The 22520-nt window shown below is 47.9% G+C and overlaps 8 protein-coding genes across 8 annotated transcripts; 3 read left to right on the top strand and 5 right to left on the bottom strand.

Moving 5' to 3' along the window:
- Positions 1-184: 184 nt before the first annotated feature.
- Positions 185-1564, top strand: N7533_009653 (putative 6-hexanolactone hydrolase; the record flags this gene model as incomplete). Its single annotated transcript, XM_057106303.1, has 4 exons — positions 185-399; positions 524-669; positions 784-1367; positions 1433-1564. 4 exons carry the CDS (start codon positions 185-187, stop codon positions 1562-1564), a joined length of 1077 nt encoding a protein of 358 aa, XP_056957752.1.
- Positions 1565-2054: 490 nt separating this feature from the next.
- N7533_009652 (putative Coatomer subunit epsilon) lies at positions 2055-3210 on the bottom strand (the record flags this gene model as incomplete). The annotated part of the gene is made up of 5 exons (XM_057106302.1): positions 2055-2163; positions 2239-2477; positions 2545-2680; positions 2751-3129; positions 3186-3210. The coding sequence occupies 5 exons, from the start codon at positions 3208-3210 to the stop codon at positions 2055-2057; spliced, it is 888 nt and encodes a 295-aa protein (XP_056957751.1).
- A 983-nt stretch (positions 3211-4193) lies between these two features.
- Positions 4194-4944, bottom strand: N7533_009651 (uncharacterized protein; the record flags this gene model as incomplete). The annotated part of the gene is made up of 2 exons (XM_057106301.1): positions 4194-4791; positions 4856-4944. 2 exons carry the CDS (start codon positions 4942-4944, stop codon positions 4194-4196), a joined length of 687 nt encoding a protein of 228 aa, XP_056957750.1.
- Positions 4945-5777: 833 nt separating this feature from the next.
- Positions 5778-6658, top strand: N7533_009650 (peroxiredoxin-like family protein; the record flags this gene model as incomplete). The annotated part of the gene is made up of 3 exons (XM_057106300.1): positions 5778-5810; positions 5896-6069; positions 6212-6658. The coding sequence occupies 3 exons, from the start codon at positions 5778-5780 to the stop codon at positions 6656-6658; spliced, it is 654 nt and encodes a 217-aa protein (XP_056957749.1).
- Positions 6659-7477: 819 nt separating this feature from the next.
- N7533_009649 (PBSP domain protein) lies at positions 7478-9061 on the top strand (the record flags this gene model as incomplete). The annotated part of the gene is made up of 1 exon (XM_057106299.1): positions 7478-9061. One exon carries the CDS (start codon positions 7478-7480, stop codon positions 9059-9061), a length of 1584 nt encoding a protein of 527 aa, XP_056957748.1.
- A 716-nt stretch (positions 9062-9777) lies between these two features.
- On the bottom strand, positions 9778-10203 carry N7533_009648 (uncharacterized protein; the record flags this gene model as incomplete). The annotated part of the gene is made up of 2 exons (XM_057106298.1): positions 9778-9943; positions 10001-10203. 2 exons carry the CDS (start codon positions 10201-10203, stop codon positions 9778-9780), a joined length of 369 nt encoding a protein of 122 aa, XP_056957747.1.
- A 741-nt stretch (positions 10204-10944) lies between these two features.
- N7533_009647 (uncharacterized protein) lies at positions 10945-13632 on the bottom strand (the record flags this gene model as incomplete). Its single annotated transcript, XM_057106297.1, has 1 exon — positions 10945-13632. The coding sequence occupies one exon, from the start codon at positions 13630-13632 to the stop codon at positions 10945-10947; it is 2688 nt and encodes an 895-aa protein (XP_056957746.1).
- A 598-nt stretch (positions 13633-14230) lies between these two features.
- Positions 14231-22380, bottom strand: N7533_009646 (uncharacterized protein; the record flags this gene model as incomplete). The annotated part of the gene is made up of 8 exons (XM_057106296.1): positions 14231-16474; positions 16528-16667; positions 16813-17440; positions 18281-18335; positions 18704-18880; positions 18929-20176; positions 20223-21140; positions 21191-22380. 8 exons carry the CDS (start codon positions 22378-22380, stop codon positions 14231-14233), a joined length of 6600 nt encoding a protein of 2199 aa, XP_056957745.1.
- Positions 22381-22520: the final 140 nt, after the last annotated feature.

Raw genomic sequence — 22520 nt, 5'->3', positions numbered from 1 at the left:
TACAATGGAAAGATCGGCCTTTTCAGAGCGGGGATGCTGCAGCTCAGCTCTGGGGTTTCAGCTCCAGATCCATTCCAAGGTTCCATTCATTATATCACTGCGGATTCTCCATCTCTCGCTTTCACTTTCACTATTGACCGCACTCCATATCTTTCATCGCTAAATTCAAACTGGAATCTGAGCCATGCCTGACACCAAGAGGGACCCCTGCGTACCCGAGCTGGGCCTCTGGGAGCGAGCTGATATTCAGTTTGGTAAGATCACCATAGTTGCAAACGTTCTTTATGCTGCCATCACTGGAGTATTCCGGGGCAAGAGTAGCCCGAAGGCCTACTCGAGTCATCTACTGGCCACGGCGGTGCGGACGTTGATCGATCGGCTCTCCATTCGCCAAAACCAGTACGTTCATCCCTGCCATCGGTTCCTGTTATCAGATATGAATAATGGGATGCCCTAGGGTATTCTATGGCGGATATTCGAATCGGAGATATGGATGAAAACCGAGAATATTGACAATATATAGATATATGAATCCCCCGACACCAGCAACCTACAAGGCCGTGATGGAGAAACGAGGCTTAAAGCCCGAGACTGTTCCTCTCCCCCACGACACTGAGGGCTACTGGCTAGGAAACAAAGATGCAAAGAATGTCTTGGTCTTTTTTCACGGTGTGTACAACTCCATCTCATCTACAAATCACAGATACCTGGGACGTGTAACCAAGCCAACCCAAATCCCTCGCACAACCCGGAAGCTAATCTAGATCTTATTCAACCACACAGGAGGCGGCTTCGGCTTGCCCGCCACGCCTGCGCACTTTGAATTCTGGCTAGATCTATTGAAAGTCGCGAATGAGAACGGCCATGATATTGCTGTCTTCTTCCCTCGATACACACAGAGCCCATATGGTACTTACCCAACCCAACTGCGTCAAGCAACCGGTGCCTTGCGCTACATCCTTAATGAGACCGGTAGATCCCCCGCCAACGTTGTCGTGGGCGGTGACTCCGCTGGAGGTAATTTGGCCCTGGCTGTCCTACTGCATCTTTCTCACCCGCACCCGGAAATCGACCCTATCTCTCTATCTGCTCCCCTGGCCGGTGTATTTGGCCTTGCACCCTGGGTCAACTTCGCCACGGACTGGCCTTCCTTCAAGGATAATGCTTACAAGGACCTCCTCACCGAGCGGGCACTGAGCGAATGGTCCGCGGCTTACAATCCTGGAAAGGAGCATGATGCTTGGAGTGAACCTGACCGCGCTCCTGCTGAGTGGTGGGCGGATGCAAAGACAGAGCGCATCCTACTTCTCGCGGGATCGGATGAGCTTTTGCTATCCCCGATCGAGTCCTTCGCGAAAAAGATCAAGGTATGTCGATTTGCGTTTTCGTGGCCCTTCTGAAGATACACTAATGATTGAATGATCTCTTTTAGTCTGTTTTCCCCAATACTACCTATGTTGTTGGTACCGATGAGGCTCACGACATTATCTTTTATGGTAACCCTGGGCCCGAGGGCGTACAAACTGGCAACGAGCTGCGACAGTGGCTTTTGTCTCGCCTGTAGACGTGATGAACTGCATGTTGTTACGACTTTTCGATTATTCCTGTGCTGTGAAGCCACGGAGATGGGCGAAACTGTAATTAGTTCGATAATGAAGTCGCTGGTTCTACGGCTGTTCATGGCTCTTGCGATGCTGTAACTCCTAGAGGGGATTCGAACCCATCCTCGCCCAAGAGAACAATACGCGGAACAGAAAGAAAGTCCTAATTCAGAAGCCCAGTATGATCAGACCAAAGATACATTCCCCAAGAAGCGTCTATGGACGATGTCTATTGAGAAGCCTCGATAACGCACTGATAAGATAAAAAGGACGTTTCCTATCGAACAATGGGATGGGATTGCACGTTGGTAGTGGTCGTGTCAACTCATAAAAAAACAAAAGAAAGAGCGGAATATCATGAACCCCGGCTGTAAATAACTGGCTTCACAAAACTATTAAAGCAAAGGTTTCCCCCAAAATTTCCTACCGTCCATAATTAATCTACTCACCGCCTCAAGACGACACCTTCGGCGAGTACTTGGCTGCGGCAGTATCGAAGAGGGCACTCTTCTCCTGGATGTCGGCGAGGAGTGCGTGCGAGGGCTCAGTCTGCTGCAGAAGGCTGTAATTGATTCTGTTAGCTTTGTGGTCCGTCCGTCGCGCGGGGAGGGGGCCTCTTCTCCCGGGTTGTACGTACGATTCCAGATCCGCGGAGGGCTTTCCGGCCAGGACGTTCAGGACAATTGTGTTGGCGATCAGTTCGGCGTCAGTGGGGTATTTCTCCAAGGCGGCAGTGAGGGCGGCTTCGGCTTCGGGCAGACGGCCTAGATGGAGCTCTGCGACGGCCTGGCCGACGATAGACAAGGGGGCGGAGGTGCTGGGGCCGGAGGCGAGCTCTTCGTAGACGTAGAAGGCAGACTGGTACTTTTCTCCTCCCTGGAGATGAAAAAAGAATGTGTTAGCCAACCTGTCGCAAACGATGCTGAGATGATTGAATACGTACAACACGCAGACCAACCCATGACTCGGCGATGTTGACAAGCAGCGAATCCTGAGCCCATCGCTTGGCGGCCTGGACTTCCTTGATCGCGAGGTCGGAGCGGTTCTGTTGGAGGTGAATCTGGACTATCAGGGAAATACTGAATTGCGCAAATGGAACTGTCAGCGCCTTGATCGTTTGGGTTCGATTGCTTATGGCGAAACACTCACGCCTCGAGGTTACCCTGGTGCTTGGAGAGTACGGCAATGGCCTCCTCGTTTTGTCCTTGGGCCTGCAGCACGGTTGAAGCAAGCACTTGCACGGTTGCATTATCGGGGTAGTTCTCTGCGAGATCCTGGGCCAACTGCAGAGCGGCGTCGGTCTTGCCCGCCACTTGTTGGGCAAGGGCCTTGGTGGCGGCCAGGTCGGGGGTGTCCTCTTCGCTGGCAACGGCGGCCAGTACCTCGTCGCTGTGGCCGAGGGCAATTTGGGAACGAAGCTTGAGCACGCGAGCAGGGAGCTGGTTCTCGGGGGAGAAGGCGGCGGTCTCGAAGTCGATTACGTCCTGGTATTGACCGGAGTGGAAGGCATTGTGGATGTTCAGGAGCTCTGTAAGGGTGATGAGCAGGTTGTATGGAACTGTTAGACAATTTAAATATGCTTACCGCCCTCTGCTGAGAAAGGATCCATGTTGAAGTGAATGGGGTTTGGAGAAGGGGGGTAGATGTGTTGATTGATGTTTCTGGCCGCAATTGACTGCTGGCCTAATCGCGGAGCTGGCAACTCTCCCGAGGGCAAGTGGGCCGACCGCCTTGTACATAGTTGTCAACGTTGTCAACGGGAAATCATCCATTCAGTTGACCTGTTATATTTTAAAATAATTTGACTCGAGGCAATATAGAATTCTTGATTTATTATTTAAGCTCCCCTTATTTTCATCATCTATTCCTGGTGTCTTGGATGGATTTTTATGGCAAATCGAATGACTTAAGTTGCCAGGAGGACTGCTCGAAGACGAGTTGGTGGCTTGTATGGGATTGCACCCAAAAAAGCGATCCTGAGGTTACTGACCGTTGCTCGTTCGATCTGGCGACACAATTGCTCATATTGCCATTCTTGCGATCAATCTCTTTTCCAGTCTCTTACTCAGGCAGATGTCTTAAACTTAAAAAAGTCTTGAAGCCCATGATATGGCGTGTATATTTCAAGTTGGTTCATCCTTTCAATATCTACAAAACAACTCAAAGGTGTTCAATTTCACGGAGCTACGGTGAGAGAGGTTGATATTTTGGTGTGATAAAAGGTCCATTTCATTGTTTGAGTACAAAAAGAGCTCTTCGAGCTCATATACATGCAGGACCTCCATCACGTACATGAGAGAAATTAACAGGCATATTTGAGTGATCAGTCTGGAAACAGAATTTAAAAATACAAAAGAAAATCAGATATCGTGGACAAAGGTACAAACTTAGACAATAGAGTGGTATCAATCTGGGAACATGAACAAGAAACATAAATGGAGATGGTATCAATGTGGTAACTTTGAATCATGAAAATAATACAGTCTGGTCACATGGTAGATCTTCTGAAGTCGTAGAGACGGTATTAATCTGCCCAGGTGGTATATAAAGAATACAGATCTCAAGATACAGTCTTAAATGACTTTCTTTCCCTTAATGCTTGAACATTTTCTTGAACTTCTTGCATGCCGACGAACGGTGAGATACCACTTGTCGCACTTTACCTGCGAGGAGCTTCCCAATATTCAGTTCCCCGGTAGAGGCTGTGAAAGAAGACGCGGATACGGTGGAAGACAAGGCCATGGAAGGTATCTCGATGTCCTCGAATGGCGAATACATGTAATCATCTTCGGCAAATTTCGCACAGGCAGTCTGACTCCGTCCCTTTTTGGGATCACCTGCTTGGCAAATTTGAGTTCGCAAATCAAACAGAGCACTAGTTGCTGGTCTCTGTTGAGGGAAGGGAGGTTTGGCCTCAAGTTGGATATCACTGTCGATGGAGGTACAGACAGTGGATGAGGTAACCGATGCGACATCACTTTCATCGTTTTCAGTGAAGTCGGTATCGGTGTTGTTGTCGTCCCCAGATTTGCGAATGGGAGAATCTGAAGTTTCCTGTGCCCACTTTGAGATGACAGCCTTGTGGTCTGTCGAGGGCAGGGCAGCGAGGGCTCGGGGGGTTAGTCCCCCAGAGCAAGAAGATAGGCGAGGTCGTGGTGCAAGGATTGCATCAGTGTTTACCTCGATGGTTCTATTTATAATGTTAGAGAATAGATGGAACTAAGAGGATATAATGATAATATACTAATACTTACCGTGGGTCGTAGAATGCTTTATTTCTCGACATGGCGTCGAGCCAGTCGAAGCCCTGAGGCTGCTCGTAGAAGCGAGGGCTGGTAGTCATCTTGGCTATATGTATTTCGCAAGATGGGAACTTGAAGTGGAAGAGATATGTGGATGAGGAGAAGAGAAAGACGTGGTACGTAGCGACAGAAACATACTTAAATAGAAAAATCAATCGAATGATTATGTAGTGCTCATACATTAATCATTTTGGCGAAACGGGCTTAGTAGCAAGAGATTTCATCAACCTGTATAGTACAGTTCTTTCCATTTCGGGAAAAGCATACTATGGTACCAGAGTTCAATCTCGACCGTGGTAGAGGAGTCAGATCTGTCTATTTGGGCTTATTTTAGAAAGTGAATCTTGCGTTCCATGGCCTCGTTCATCAGGGCAGGGGCAGAACCACGAATATTCTCTTGGTTCCAATTTTGAAGTTTTTCTTCTGGACTACATCTACTAAATTTTCAACAATATTTGTGGGATCAGAGGTAATTTTGAACTCTGGCCCGACACATTTTGAGTTCTATTCTCAGAGTATATCCACTGGTACTAGTAGATCCCATATAATATTTGTATAATTATTACTAGTACTAATTAGTATTTTGTACTTTGGCCGAGCATGAGATATGATTATGACGTCATATTGCTGGAGTTGGAGACGAACAGATGATTGGCATCTCTTCAGGATGTCGAACAGGGCGTTTCAATGAGAGTTGACTTCGAAATAGGCTCACTAGAGAATTGTAGATGTCGCAGAGACATGTAAACCCTAAATTCTGCCCAGACGATCCCAACTTGGCCATAGCGCGGGATTGATGACCCCCGCCCGCTCGCGGACATTTCGTATTCGCTCCATATCCCTCCACAGAAACCAGTATCAGTACTCTAACGACATGGCTGATGACAAGGAGTCAAGCGCCGTTCCGGTATCTCCTCCGGTAAACGACGGGGGGGACCGCAAATTTGGCAGCGCCTCCGGTACACGACGATGCCAAGGTTACAAAAACCAAGAGCAGTGGTCCACAAACAACAGAGGAGCTTCCAACTCCCGAGACCTGTCGTAAGATCGAGGACTATCAGGTACTGGATCGCGAGGGTAAAAAACACTCTTTTAAGAGTGTGTACGATGGCCCTAGCTCTGCCGACCGCGTGGTGGTGATCTTCATCCGCCATTTCTTTTGCGGTGTACGTATACCTGGCTGAAACTTCGTATCTTCGAGTTCTACGTGCCATTTTGGGTTAAGGTCTAGCATTAGAGTACTGACACTATATTTATTTTTACTAGAGCTGCCAATAATATCTTATTACCTTGTCGAAAGCTATTCAGCCAGAGGGCTTGCTAAAATTGCCCACCAGCACATCGATCGCCATCGTCGGCTGCGGTGATCCAGGCTTGATAGATTCCTACGCCAGCCGCACGGGCTGTCAATTCCCAATCTATGCCGATCCTACGCAAAAGTTGTATGAGGACCTAGGGATGGTTAGTAACCTGGCCATGGGGCCGCAGCCGGGGTATATACGCAAAAGTATGCTACGGGTCATCGGCGAGTCGGTCGTGCAAAGTTTGAAGCAGATCCCAAGCGGACTGGCACTTAAAGGAGGGCCAAGCAATCAGAACGGCGGTGAAATTATTTATGAATCCGCTGGAGAGGGGCAGCCGAAGCAGATGACTTGGTGTCATAGAATGACAACAACGCGCGACCATATCGAGGTCGATGAGCTGGTGAAAGTCCTCGACCCAAGTCAGCAATACTTCCAGAACCCTCAGGAATGATTCTATCCATACTTCAAGTCTGAAGTTCTATTTTGTGACAGTACTCTGGATGTTATGTTGCTTGCTGCCGTCACATTACTACAAGTGAAACCCCCTGAGCTTTAATCGATATACGTGTTCTCGTTGTATCTATTGAAATACTAGTAATGACTCTTGAAACCTCGAGCTGGAAATGTTGCAGACGGAGAAAGACATCCATGGATATAGACAGAATATTTCCATCCTGTCTCCCAACAGGTATAACTAGTGAGTGACATCGGCGACCAAGATTCAGAGAGAAATACAAAATGGGCTTTGTTACCATCTCAAAGAAAGGACACAGCCTCAAGGGGCCTCGAGTAATTTCTTTCTATATCAAAGAAGCATTCAGTGTGAGCTTGCCTTCATAGTCCATAAAAGTGGAGGCGGCACTTAATCCGGTCGAAGTATAAAGAACTGGACAGTCTCGGAGATCCCTGCAATTCTTATTATGATAAATAGTACTAGGTAAGATCATGTAAAATGCCTGTCTCTTTGGCATGCGCTGATATGGACCTTTGTTATCTTTGTGCTTATCGAATGTTTCAGCTTTTGTTTTATTTGATATCTTAAATAATGTGGAACTATTGTTCAACTTGAATTTTCTTTGTTATAGTTAAATAAATATATGAATAGCTACCGCCAGTGAGATACAGCCACCCGAGAAGTATAAAAGAGCCTAAAACTCGTCTCAAATTACAGACCCAGTAATAATTTCGAAATTGTCTTGTGGCCCCAGATATACTACTAGTACACTATTCGACTAGACATAAGACATTTACAATAACTTTCACGCCAAACATGGCGTTACTCCTGGTTTTTTACTGGGTACTCCTTGTCTGTTGCTCTATTTCCGGGGTCTTCGTGTCTGCAGCAGGGAGCGATGCGATGAAGACATCTGGCGCAGACATTGAAGTGGGGAGCCCAGAATGGGCTACTAGCAAGGAATTCAATCCAGATAGGCTTCAGGACCTTTATATACTATCGGATGATAAAGGGCAAAAACAGATCTCTAGAAAATGGGCAAACCAGCTAGAGAAGAACAGAAGCAGCCGAGAAGCACAGTGGAGTGCTGCCCAGAATGAGTTCGAAACTCTACAGTTCGGCACTAGCAAACGAAGCAAATCTCGATTTATGCAACTCCTGGATAGATACAGAGCAAAAGTCATGAATTCTCGAGAAGAGACTGCTCACAATTATCGAATCGTGGATGACCTCGAAGAAGGAGGAATCATCACCGGATCAGGAGGTCGGTATATAAAGGCAACATCGATACAGTTTCAACTTAACGGAGGAAAACTAACAACTGTGAATGCCGTCCTCAGCTGCAACCCATTCAATACTATCTGCAAGGATATGCTTTTAAAACTTCATCCTTCTGTTAGATCCATGCTTGAAAATATCCTGCGATACCTAGTCGCACCCATGGCAGCTCAATATCGCGATGTGACGGTTTACCCTTTGTCACTCAACATAGATATTCGACTAGAAAGTATTTATGATCGTCAGCACAATCATTTAAACACTGGACTTTCTTCCGTATCTTCTGCCAATAGCGATACTAGGGTGATAACCATCCAACTCCCATATCTGAACACATTGGCGCGATCCTATTCGAAGGATACCGTCTGGAGGGAGATTATGGGAACTGTGACACACGAGGTTACACATTTGTTCCAATGGTATAACCACCGACTTCAACCTACAAAACAGCTAGGCTTGATCCACTTTAATTCCCCACTGGGCGTTTGGCCATTTTCTAGGTCAAGCAGTCTTAGCGATAACAACTTTCAGGCACCAGCCTCAGCGCCAACAGAACTTCTAGAAGGAATTGCAGATTATGTTGTAGTGAGATCCGGACTGGAAAAGCTTCATTGGAGACGACCAGCTTCGTCAGAAGAGCTAGCTAACAGGTGGCAAGCGGGCACTTACCACCGAGCCTTCTTTTTTGAATGGTTGGAGTTGCGGATCGGAGAGGGTACCGTTGGCAGATTGATGGGATCTGTTTTGGATTCCGGATACGTGGGAAGTTATCCAGATGCAGGTGCCCCCTGTGGACTTGAATACGGAACTTGGGAGACTGTGACTGGTATGAGTGCTGAGGATCTTTGGAAGGAATATGGTCGGTTTGTTGATTTCACTATCGGACAACGAGTGGATCCTCGCTGGACGTGGGCACATGTCTACTTCATTCTTTTCGTTATTACTATAAGCTATCTGGTTTTATGCGACTTGAAGTGGGATAACAGCTGGAACTTGAATCAGTGGACCCAATATTGCAATAAATTAACTCCTAGCTGGGATACCCTATTCCCTCTCAACCGGAACTTGAAAGATCGGGCTTCCAATATCAGAACTAGGATAAGTGAACATCGACCTGCTTGAGGCAACCATCTAGTTGACTAATTTGAATAGCGTACTTACTTATGATTTTCCAGATATCTTATATTTATGAAGTTAGGATTCTCTGCAATGTTATATAGCGGCATTCAAATGAACCAGGGCTTGAAACGAATTTCTTCTTTTCCAACTTGAAGGTTTTGCTCAAATTTTACCACTAATAATACTATGAAATTTACCATTGATTAATATTCTTCATAATCATCATAAATAAAGAGAAAGGAGCAAAAAAGAATAGTTAAGGCGTTCACCCCTTCTTGACCGTGATACTGCCTTAAGGAGTTCAGTAGTCGTATTATGTCCGAAGGTCTGAGCTCCGTAATCTTGAGGACCAGGAGGCTGAGATGTGGGGGCCAGAATTGAGGGGCTTGTTGATGCCAGTGACTAAAGGAAATAAAATAGAGTAAATATTTAAATATGATAATAAGGTCCGGAAAGGTCCAAGGTTGGTGGGAGTCACTAAATTAGTTAAGGTGAAATGATCAGTCTCTTAGCAATATCAGAATGACGATCAAGCCTGGAGAGTGCCAGACGTAGATTCTTCCGCACAATGCTTAAAAATAACCGTGGAATCTCCCAGCTATCCATCTACTTTGTAAGAAAGCCTATCACATGATGCCAGTTGGTCAGAAATCCCATAGTTATACCTATCTAGGAAGGGAGTGCGGAGAAATCGTCGTCATCACGGGCGCTCACTTTCGTCAAAAGCGCCACCTCCGGTCAGTTGTTGCTGCTTCAAGAGCGCTACCCAAGTCGACAAGATCATTATGGAAATTGCCGATACCAGCAAGCTTGAGTTTGAGGGCCTTGGTCTCAAGCATAGGGGAAATGGACTTTGGTTCAAGTACCTCTTTCTCGGCGACGAAGCTGATCCAGCGAACAATTACCTCTTTGTTCTCGCTCGCCAACAAAGCTTCTATTCACCCGTGCACCGCCACAACTTTGACCAGTTTCGCTATCCTACTATGGGCAATATCAATATACTCCCAGAAGTTGACGTTCACCAAGGCGAGCTTTGTTATCATCCCGAGGGTGTCTATTACGGCCCGCAGGACGACGGCGACGAACTCAAAGAGGTTCTGGTCCTCCAGTTTGGCGGTGCAAGTGGTCAGGGCTTCGTGAGCCATGCAAAATTGGCAGAAAGTCAACAAAAACTTTCCACCCAGGGTCGGTTTGAGCGTGGCAAATTCATTCGCCGACGAGAGAACATCGATGGAACTGGCGATGAGGAGTCGGAGCCCATCGACGCTTTCCAGGCGTTATGGGAGGATCAGACGGGCCGGTCGCTCGTATACCCAGAGGGACGCTATGACCGTATCATCAAAATGCAGCCGACTGCATATTCGTGGACCAAGGTGCACGGCGACAGTGGGGTCTGGAAGAAAACTCTCGGGGTTTTCTCAGAGCGCGAGACAAGAGCGGAAGTAATCAAGATTGAGAAAGACAGTTGGAAAATACCGGCCGATGAGGCTATACACCTGCTCTATTTGTTGAAAGGGGAGGGCTACGCTGATGGGGACGAAATTAAAGCCGGATGGGCTGGACGAATCCAACCAGGCAAGGCTGCAGAGATAAAGACGGACACCGGGCTACACATTCTCCACTTCAAGTTACCCCTACTAGCGCCGGAAAATAATGAGGATGGGGTAGGAAATAAGTAACTCAACTTGCTAGAGTCTTAGTAAGAAGTGCTGATCTGATTGAGAGGATGAGGCCATTCCGAGCCCGCCGATACTATAATACCATATCAACAGCCTATGTGTGGTTTGTGAAAACACGCTTCAAGGGGTATTAATTACTATCTTGAATGCTTAGTAGAAACTTGAGTTTAAAGCCGCAAAGTCCATCCTAGTCTAAACTCCATCTACCTAGCCCTGCCATCTGAAACGCCCTTCCTTCAGAGTTTTCACCACTCCCAGGGGCATGAACTCCCGGTTAACAGCCGCCAGACTTCCGTAGGTGTGCACCATCTCGTCCTGATAGAGTTCCGCGACCCAGCGCCAGTAAGGTGTCATCACGGTCCATTCCGGGTCGATAGTGCGCTTGCTTGTTGTGCTCGTGGGGCCCTTAAGACCACTCATGTTTTTTCTCAAATCGCCAGTGTTCGCAACACTCTTCTCTTTTGGGATTTGGATCAAGTCGCAATAGGCAGAATAATACCCAAGACTGAAGGTCTCTGGGTACTTATTATGCTCTTTCAGTGAAGGAAATGAAAGAGGTTGGTCATTTGAAGCCCGAAGTGTTGTTGGAAAATCCGACCCCTGTTTCTCGAACCTTTCCTTGGCCTCGTAATAACGAATCTCGTCCGCTAAAATCGCCTTCTGGAGTCTTCTTTGCGGTGTTTGCTTGATGCTTTCACGCATGGAGAGAAGATTGACAAATGGATTCAGTAGCTCGAGACCGCCCAACTCAACAGGATAGTAGAAGAATCCTTCAGGAAGGTCATGGATATTGAATCTTTCTGCGATGAGTCCTCTCAGATAGTTGGTCACTCCACCTTTCTGTTCAGCATCTCCATGGGAAGATTTTCCAAAAAGAGCAGCCTCGATACGGCTGAGTGTTGCAATCGCCATGTCAATATGATCTCGGCCGAAACACAAGGCAGGCTTTGCAAAATTGTTGGCAAAGAAGCGCCCAAAATATCCATTCCACGCCTGGACCCACTCAAAGATGCTCTTGCAAGATGAAAGCTGGCGATATAGCTCTTCGACGTGCTGATCCACCTGTTTCTGATCGATGACGAACTTACCCTGCTCTGCATCGAGGACCAGGAAGCCCCAACGAATTTCACCGACAGGGAGAATTTGACTTTTCTGGACTTTGCCCATCTGGACTGTTCCGGTTTTTTCTTCGTTGAATTCCAGTCCCATCAAGTTGGCAAACTTGGTCATAGACTTCCAAGCTTGTTCACAGTCTTTCCCCGTTCCCCAGAACCAGAAATCATCATGTAGTCGGTACAGAATATTTCCGTTTGTTCCTTGGTTCACTGCATAATCCATACAGAAAAGGACCGATTCCCCGAAGCAGTCTGAAAGAGTGTGGCTCATAGGAATTCCACGCTTGCGGGTTTGCACTTGAGCAGCAGGACCGTCTTGCACAAATCTTAGCGGAGCCTCGAGGAACACTTTGAAAAAGTTCAGCCACTTTTGGGGAACACCAAAGTACTTAAGGACAGTTAGAGCGGTTGTATGGGGCAAGGATGGACCAAACCACTTGTAGTCGGATCGAACCGCAGTGAACTCGCCCCTAGCATTCTTTTGGATGAGGGATTCGGTGATCAATCGGTGAAGTAGAGAGTGCTTTGTATTCAAGGCACTTTTAACCTGAGAATTGTCGTCATAGTTTTGAGCGCCTTCGTCGACAGATTCAGGTAGTTGACTCATAAAATATTCTTTCTGGTATGTGGCTTTTCGCAAATTATTGATGGTTTGGTTTGCAGAACGAGAAGGCCTCCCATAGAAGTATTTGCGTCGTTCCATGTACTCTTCAGGAATCTTCTCTTGAATGGGAGTCCAGGCATGTGAAAGCAGGAACGATGTGAAGACTTCACGTAGCTTGATGGCCCACTTCGTGCCGAGATACTGAAGCATGAGGGCGTCAAGAAGATCTTCATCCATAAAAACGCGGTATTTTCCATTTAGTTGTCGGCGCATTTCGACGGGAATGCCCTCCTTGCTCCAACCCCAGCTGTCCAGAGACGACAGCCGCATGTTGAGTACATCGGCGACTTCCTGCGTAACCTCTTTGTTACGCATAAATTCCTTGAGAATTGCAGTCTTTTCCGCGCTGAGAAGGTCGGTCTTCATCAATGCATTTGAAACCCACTCAAGCTCCTCCACATTCAACCACCCCCCTTCAGTAGCCAGATCATTTCCAAATTTCTTAAGGCTCTCACGCATTTCCTTGAACGCTTGTTTGGTCAATTTGTCTTTTTTGAATAGATCGTGAAGATAGGAGCGAATTTCCTTTTCTTCAACGTGGTTACCAGTGGAAAATACTAGTGATTCCCACTGCGCTCGCTGGTCGTGCATTTCCGCCCGGCCCACCCCACTGTCCTTGTTGATAGCAGATGTGTTCTGTGCATCTAACTGGGCTAGCCACTCCGTAACCAGCTTACTGTAGAAGGAGGCATGGTCGTGCTTGAGCTCGAGGTAGCGAAGCTCATTTTCCAGTTGGCCGATCCACCTTTGCAAGGTCTTCTCCGAGATGGAGGAATCGTATCGACCTTGTAAAAGGAACCGGCGGATATTGGAGTGATCCCCTTGACGGAGCTGTCCCATGTCGAGGTTAGGCATTTCGCTCTCTGAATCATCGTCGGAAGATTCCACATCCAGATCCATGTCGTCTTTGTCGAGTGCATCTTTTGGGTATCCCTTCAGGCGGGAGACACCATTGAGAAGAATTTGCGCGCGAGTGTGCAGATCAGTCGCTGCTTCTGCATCTTCTCGAATCTTAGTCTTGGCCTTGTCGAAAAGTGTACGTTGCTTGCCAAGCTCATTGATCTTAGTGGCTGTGATGGACTTGAGGGTCTGCGGAAGAGCTCCGATGGAAGCCATAGTTTTAGAGCCTAAAGTTTGGCTCAAGAAATAGTGGATTTAAGAATCCAGATATAAAATTCGAGGAGATATTCTGGATGGCGACAAAGGTGAAAACAAGATGGAGATGAATGGTTGAATGCGAAAAGAGGAGATTGGCGAGAAGATTGTTTAAGTACTTCTAGACAGCGGCTAGTAAGAAGCGAACGGCCCCGGGTCTGAATTAGATATGATGCGGTGGCTAGGCGGACACTCGAATGGGCAAGCGTGCATCTGTTTGGACGAAGCGGATTGAAATCTCAGCGCGTTGGTGTTTGTGATGGATGAACTCCACACCATCGGAAACCCGATCGGGTCAAGTGGCCCACTTTTATAGTTAAATCAACACATCACACTGGTTCGCCACCAGGTTACTGCCCAGGGCTTATACATACTAGTAATAAATCAGACTAAATTAATTTCAAGTTACATAAGTTGGCCGGTTACGAGTATGGGAGACAAGTGTTTCCTTGCCAGGAATCATATAGGGAAAAGTAGATTTCAACGGATGATTTACTAAGATCATACAGCGAAAGCTCACCCGCTTGTACATTTGCTATTCTGCTATTACACATCCTCTCTAACCCCACTGGCATAGCACCTTGGGAACAGTCATCATAGCAGATGCCACGCCGTAGCAGGTCGATTGGCTTTGATCACCATATTCTGTACATTGGACATCCTCCGAAAAGTCAGGGCAGCTCAGAGTCCCAGCTGCTTCATCTGAGTCAGAAGAGTAAGAGCAATCACTCATGTCGTCCACATCAAAGTCAAAATCATTGTCACCGTTGGGATAAGGGACGTTCTTCAAAGATATGTCTCCACTGGCATCCCAACTACCAGTACTCCCACCACACCAGTCAGGACTATCGTCATCGATGTCGGGCGTATATACACTCCAGCTGTTTGACCAGCCATTGACAACATAAGCGACAACTAGTTGAGCAGTTGGAATTGGTGCTTCTGTAGTCGTGGGTATAGGATCCTCCGTTGTAGTAGTCGGGGCCTCTGTCGTTGTCGTGGGGGCTTCCGTCGTAGTGGTGGCTTCTGCTGTTGTAGTGGTGGCTTCTGCTGTTGTAGTGGTGGCTTCTTCTGTTGTGGTGGTCTCATCGGCTGTTGTTGTTTGCTCCGCAGTTGTAGTTGTCTCTGGACTTGGCGAGGGTGTCGGAGTGGGCGTTGGAGTCGAAGATGGAGTTGAACTAGCCTGCGTCGAGATATGGGAAGCGCTTGGTATCGAAGTCAACGTTTTGGAGGTAGGGATACCACTGGAGGAAGAAGTGCCCGAAGTGCCTGAAGAGGTTGAGCCTGATTCAAGTGCTGATGATGGTGGAACCTGGCCACCTGCAGTTGCATCTGCCGGGCAATCGCGTTTTTGATTACCCGACTGCGGCACCTTTTGGTCATCGTACGCAATCCAGTATCTCTGATGGACGTAGCGAGGCTTATCTTCCACCCAAACTCGCATCATAGCTTTTTGAATAGGGCAACTATCAGTGGTTTCGCGAGCCTGGACAGGGTCATACTGGAAAAGTACCTTTCCTAGGGGTGTGAAAGTATTGTCGGCCCCTCCGCCTCCCGCGCGACTGTAAGTGATAGGAATTGGAGGCGTCGAGACTCCCAGAATATTGTTCACTTTTTCCACAATTTGGTCCACCTTTTTATCATATGCCTTGTCATAGTCTGCTCGGCCTGAGCTACCAGGTCTGACGACATATGCTGCAGGTCTGTATTGTCTAGCGAATGCTCCGTTAGATCCTGCGTACTGTCGCAAACCGGCAATTCCAGATCCTCCATCACCATTTTCAAGAGGGCCGAGGACTTCTTGTTCAAATCTCTCCTGTGTTCCAATTCCCCAGTTGCCCTGGCTAAATCCAGGAACCTCCCAGAAATGAGACATGTAAACGGCCTTCTCAGATACGACGACCACCGAGGTGCAACCATATAATCCTTGAACAGCCATGTCATACTTTTCTTTCTTGAGCTCATGGTAAAGAGCTGTGGGGTTTGACCTTCCACCAGTTCCAAGCGGCACCCATTCAGCCCAAACATACTGGTCGACCAAGAATGCGCCCGTGTCGCCATTATAAGGGGCATCTTGTGGGGATGTGAGAGTGCGCTTGGTGAGGTCCAGGCCCCTCTTTGCCGCTGAACTAGCAGTCGGGGTAGAAAGAGACATACAAGACGAGCATCCTGTTCCACACTGACCACCAACACTGGAGCTTGGTGTTGTTGTGGTTGTACTCCAGCTAGTCGATGTAGATCCAGTGGTGCTGCACGCTGTTTCGGTTGAACAGGTGGTGCTGCAGCTCGCCGTTACGGGAGCGCGGCCGGCTAGTTGGGATTTTGGAATAGCCGTGGTTGGGCACACAACATCACAATTTGTAATGGTTTCAGTTTGCGAGCAAGAAATTGTTGTAGTTGTTGTGGAGGCAGAGATATCACAACCAGTCACTGTCTTTGTCGATGTGGAGCACGATGCTGCTGCTTGTCTCTTACGACCAGGGGCTGAAGTAGCAGAGCATTCCACATAGATATCTTCGGTGGTGGTAGAAGAGCATGAGGTTGAAGTAGTAGAATCATCCGAAGATGACTGCTCCTCGTCATTCGGTTCCTCGGTGAGGTCTGTGATGCTAGAAACGGTGCTCTCCAGACCTTCGATGTCAGAAAAGTCGTCATCGATACCTCCTTCGATCTCAGACTTCACTTTGTTAAGTCCATCATCGATACAAGTAACAGCATTAATCAAGTCTGAGAGAAGGTTTCCACCGCCACTGCATGAGCCTGTCGATCCCTCTGAGCTCGGATCAATCTTGTTTAGAAGATTCTATTAAACCGATTAGTGGTGGAAACTCTTGTAATTTTGGATGTATCGCTTACCCTAGCCTCTGGCTCCACCTTCTTCAGTTTGTCAATGGCATCTTGTGCCTTGTTCTTGTCCGGGGTGTCTATCAATTTTGAGAGAATTGGAATGAGTGTCACGGAGACCTCATTCCGCAGAGAACTGACACTTGAGGTAGCTTGTGGGTCATCAGTGTTGAGAGTTATAGGAAATGGAGCCGTTGAAGATGTAGTCACAACACTAGTTATTGTAGTGCTTGGCTCGGAGATGACAGTTTTGGAGGTAATCGGAACCACTGTATTTCCAACTGAAGAAGAAGGTACCTTGCTGCTTGAAGGCTTTGGATGGCCAGATGTCGAAGGTAAGCCTCCAGGTAGCGAGCTTGGGTTGGAGCTTGGGTTGGAGCTTGGGTTGGAGCTTGGGTTGGAGCTTGGGTTGGAGCTTGGGTTGGAGCTTGGGTTGGAGCTTGGATTGGAGCTTGGATTGGAGCTTGGGTTGGAGCTTGGGTTGGAGCTTGGGTTGGAGCTTGGGTTGGAGCTTGGGTTGGAGCTTGGGTTGGAGCTTGGGTTGGAGCTTGGGTTGGAGCTTGGATTGGAGCTTGGATTGGAGCTTGGATTGGAGCTTGGATTGGAGCTTGGATTGGAGCTTGGATTGGAGCTTGGATTGGAGCTTGGATTGGAGCTTGGATTGGAGCTTGGATTGGAGCTTGGATTGGAGCTTGGATTGGAGCTTGGATTGGAGCTTGGATTGGAGCTTGGATTGGAGCTTGGATTGGAGCTTGGATTGGAGCTTGGATTGGAGCTTGGATTGGAGCTTGGATTGGAGCTTGGATTGGAGCTTGGATTGGAGCTTGGGTTGGAGCTTGACTCGTGAGCCGTGCTGCTGGTTGTCCCCTGGGAAGGAATCAAAGGGCGACTTGATGAGCCAGTAGATAAGCTCGAAGGATTGGAGCTAGGCAGGCCAGGGCTTGAGTTGGTCACGGAGCTACTTTTCAGAGTTGTGGTTGGCGACGATCCAGGAATGGTCACTGGACTCGATGGAGGATTCTCAGAGGACAGTGTAATGGAAGTAACTGAGGTCGGTATGGTCGGTCTGGATGTGGAGAAGCCGTAATGACTACTGGCATTTCTAGATCCTGACTGCAGACCTCTTCTCGCTATCATTCTTTGCACCTCTTCCGATGCAGACACTCCTGAAACCCCAATCGCAATTATCCATGTTGATAGCAGGACAAGCCATGATGCTTGTCCCGCGAATTCAAGACGCATTTCGAATAAATGGGGCGGTTCTCTAGTTGCGAAGCTTGAGATATAGAAAAGTCAGACGAATAAAGAGCGTAGTACTAGTAGCAGGTGGTACTCCAGTTTAGATTCTGGTCCGACGAGATTTTGAGGCACATGGGCAGTTTAAATATCTTCCATGGTTCTACTAGTACTATAATATTTCCATTCATCGGTTGAATAGGAGCTCGGCAACGGCTGTCATGTGGAATATGCCTCGTAGTAAGTATCCAGGTACCTAGATGGACGATCTATATGCTGCTTACGGGCGGTTTCATCATTCCTTCAACGCCACTGTAGACCAACTTTGGAATATGATTGTACGCTGAAGCAATTGAAGTGGAAACGAACTGTCCGATGTATCCCGATTCAGTGAACGATCAACACATTTGCTAATGCTGACTTCCGCCAACCCCTGTCTTGAAACGAAACATTTTAATTAGAAACCCCACGAGGGTCGTGACTTTTGACCATAAGGAGAAGCAAAAATTGCCTCTCCCAATAGGCTTACATCTTTCGTGGTGAAGAGACTCTGGCCCCCAAGCGCCACTGCCCACAAGTGGGCCCTGCCAATGTTAGTTCACGCCACCCTGACGATCTTTATCAGGGCATACAGCTACACTTAGACCCCCCTTGAACATCGGCAATAAGATGATGGTCAGGTTATATTCATTTTGGCCCCATGTCACATTCTAAACAATGGATTCCAATCAGCCTTGCATGTTTCCAATTGAGAGACGGTGCAACTCATGTTGTGCATTTATTACCGATCGCAACGTTTGCAATTGTTTGATCCTTCGGCTTTATTCAACTTCTTTCGTCCTTTATTGTCTCTTCTTTTCTCCTGCCAAGACTCATCTATATTATCCCTTTTTTCCCTCCGATGAGCCTGTTTAGCCAACCCCATCCATTGCTATACATGGCTAAATCGTACAGCCCTCGCCAAGCCTCAGCATTCGGTTGAGTTTCCTTCGTAAAACCGTACTTTTGGATCTCACTCTTGTCCCACTCAGCCGGTTGCTCAATGTAATCACCGTCCGAGCTCCCTTCCAGTTCACATCTCCGCAAGGCGCCGGCATCTCGTAAAATTTGGATGACCTCCGGAAAACACCTATATGATTCAGCAGCACGATCAGGCGGACCTTGATTGTCACCATACACAAGATTTTGATCAAGTGCATTAGTACGTGATTTGCCGATTTTGTACGATGCTAGCGCTTGGATATGATCACGCCGACTCAGTTCGGCGAAATTGAGGGCTTGGTCCAATGGAGTCCGTGGTGGCGATTTGGATGTGTCCAGGATATTGATGCTGCTTTTGAGTCCCAGTGAGAGTAGGAGCGCTAAAGTCCGGGGCTTTCCGCGACCCGCGGCAGCAATGATAGACTCGCGGCTGTTCTTCTTGTTACTAAGATAGCGCTCTTCAAAGACTTGTTGCATGTTGGAGCCAAGGGTATGCAGGAAATGTTGAATGAGATCGTGGCTGACTTTGTCGCTGAGCACGACGTTGTTGGCAATTGAATAAAGAATGTCTCTACCTCGGTTATTTATGATGGTTGGATCGGCACCTTTATCAAGCAGAAAGCGGCCCCGTCTCTCGGGATCAAGTTGAGTCTCCAAGGCTATTGACAATGGAGTTGCCCCACGGTTTGTCACTCTGTCGATGTCCGCTGGAGGAGAATGACTGAGTAAGATGCCAAATGCGGCCTCGAACTCGTCCTCCGTGTGATACGTTGTTGTCAGTGTGTGCAGGGGCGTATCTTCTTCATATCGAGTGGGAATATCAATATTCGGCATGGCACGGACTATTCTTTCGAGGGTTGGGATGTACGAGTCGGGGTAATCCAGTCGGGGTCCTGTGACGGCGGCCCAACAATGCAAGACTGTATCTCCACCCGCAAGAATTGATTCATTCAAATCAGCCCCCGCTTCTAACAGTGCCCCTATCATTCCTCCATCCCAGACTCCAAGCTCAGCAGCAGCAGCAATTGGTGTCAGGGGAAAACGCCCGTTTTCTTTGGCATTTAGATCTGCACCACCCTCAACTAAGATCTTGACTAGCTCGGTGAGCTTCTCAAAATGATTATTCCAGTTTCCATGGCGGATCCAATAATGCCATTGATGAGGGAGATAGCCATGTCGATCGGGGAAGTATTTCGTGATTTGGTGCAACGTATTTCTGCCCGTCAAGTCGCGCAGCGTTCCATCTGCACCCCGAGATAGCAACTGGGCTGCTATTTCAGGTTCGCCAAAGTATGCAGACAACGCAAGTGGGGTGGTCGATGAGTCCAAGTGGTGGTAAATTGCGTTGATATTTGCCTGAAAGGCAATCAGAGTGTCTATTGCTGTTCTGTTTCGAAAAAAGCAGGCCCAGTGAAGGGGTGTTCCGTGGGGTAGCTCAAATGGGCTTAGAGGGAGTTAGCTTAGTATTCTATGATCAGCGAATCACTTACTAATGAAGAATCTGGATCTTCTCTGGATATCCGCCACTATTCTCCTTGACTACAGGCTCCATCTTTGCGTCAATGTCTGCGCCCCCTGCGACCATTCGCTTTGTGATATCGTGAATCGCATCATCTGGAATGGTAAAGAGCCAATGTAATGGAGAATTCTTCTGTCGATTTCTGCAAGATGCATCAGCTCCATGATCGAGAAGGATCTTAATAACATCTTTCTGTCCCGCTTGGAATGCTTTGTATAACGGTGTCTCATCGTTCTCGTTTTTCGCATCCACTTCAACTTCACCAGTATCCAAGATAGCCTGAACTGTATCGCTAGCTCCGAAAGCAGCGGCGGCGTGTAGTAACGTGTTTCCTTTGCGATCAACAACGCTTCCCTTTTCTCCCATCCAATTCAGCACATTCGGTCCACTGATTGCTGCTTTCAAGTCAGGCTTTCCCAAGAAGGGATCAGAGCAAAACCCTCCCTTCATCCTAAATTGATGTCTTGCGCTCTCAATTTCCTTTTCTAACCGCCCTGGTTTTGCAAAATAATATCCCTCGGAAACAGCTTGCAGCATCCACTTGTCGAGCACATGTTGACCGAACTCTGACTCCCGTTCATGAGCGTCCGTAATCTGTCCATATATAGCCCTAGCAGGTGAAGATCCAGCTTTGGCAGCGTCACTCAGATAAGTCAACAGGCGATCAAGATACGTTGGCTTCTTGCCGGTGATTGTCTGGGCTATCCCAAGTAGCACGTCTCCGGTAAATGGAGGCGCATTTCCGTCTTTGCTGAGAGCGTGTTGTGTTTCAAGCTCTGAGCGAATACTCTCGTCTAGTCGGTACCAGAAGAGCGGACCTTTGTTGTAGATTGGATCAATGACACCTGTAGGGGTATTTGTGGAGGTACCAGATTGGATTGAGGAAAGCCTATTGCCAGTCAGCTACTCGTAAGTGAGAAGAGAGGGGAGTTTCCGTACCAAGATGCATATGCCGGTGTGTCAGTTTTAAGTAATGCCTGGTTTGGCAAGGGGCGACTTCTGGGATCTTCGGCCAAGAGCTTCAAAGCTGCTTTGCGAAGCTCCATGCGAATAGCGGAAGGTATATCAATGCGTTCGTTGAGCAATTCAGAGAGCTTATCTGAGATCTCGCCGGAACTTTTGTTGAAAGTAAGGGGTTGGCCATCTGCCGTGAAGACAGACAGTAAAACCAATGCAAGGCTATAAGCGTCAAACCTAAACATCATGTCGGGTGAGAATTTGCCAAATTTGGAGATATCCTCAGCGATCACTTCCGGAGCCAACCAAGCTGGGGTACCGCGATAATCACTCAATTCAAACTTTACATCGGGGGTTTCCAAATCAACACACACCCCGAAATCACTCATCTTGGCCCGGAATGGAACCTTGTCATTTGGACCCGGAAACACGAGCACATTGTCTGGCTTGACATCCCCATGCACGATGCCGAGATTGTGCAGTGCCTCTAGTCCGTTCACGACATCGAGTGAAAGCTGGTATCTCATATCAACCCCTCTCTTCTCGGCGACTAGAAAGTCACTCAATGGCATCAGTGCTTCTTCCATAAAAAGTACTGGCACAGCCATGTCCGCATATGGATAGTCGAATCCCCACGCCAGAAGAGTTGTGATATTTGGGTGAGCACGCATGGTGGGGTTGCAAAGTGACAGAACCTCAAGGCATAGTGTTCTCAACTGAAGACGGTAATCCATCGTCGCGGCAAACCGCTGATCGGCCTTGCTGGAAAGGGGAACATTGACGCGTTTAATGACCTCTCCTTGAAAAGAAGGGTCTTTGAAAACAGTGAATTGGGCGCCGGAGCCAATTTTGGTACCCCGAGTCGAGAGGTTGATCGTTTTCAGAAGACGAGGGCCATGGATTCCGGTTTGGGATAGAATAGCTGTGAACTGGGAGAGGGTGCTGAGGACTGGAGCGGATCCATTGCGGGTGGCTGTGATGGCGGATTCTAACGGGTCAACCCATGATGAGTCGGAGTCGGAGAGATCGAGATCGAAAGTCTCGATCTCTTCAAGGTCAGTAGGGTTGGACCAGTCTTCGAGGGTGGGGGAGAGGCTCCCTCCGTCAAATGACTCGAAAGTATTCTCGCCGAGAGAGTCGAGGATATCGTCGTAGGAGGAAATGTCAGCCATTCTGTTTTTAGTATGGTTTTCAAGATTGCTCGGGGAATATGTCGCAAAGAGAGGCATCTTCAGCTTATCTGCAAAGGTGCGGGGCTATTCTGTCAGAAGCTGTCTGGCGTGTAATTGGGCTTATCCTACTTCGTACTTAG

The sequence above is a fragment of the Penicillium manginii genome, assembly GCF_028828005.1.
Source record: "Penicillium manginii strain IBT 31320 chromosome Unknown utg000006l:1.0-4164085.0:1.0-4166146.0, whole genome shotgun sequence".
Lineage (NCBI taxonomy): Eukaryota > Fungi > Ascomycota > Eurotiomycetes > Eurotiales > Aspergillaceae > Penicillium > Penicillium manginii.
This window is presented reverse-complemented; position numbering and strand designations above follow the sequence as displayed.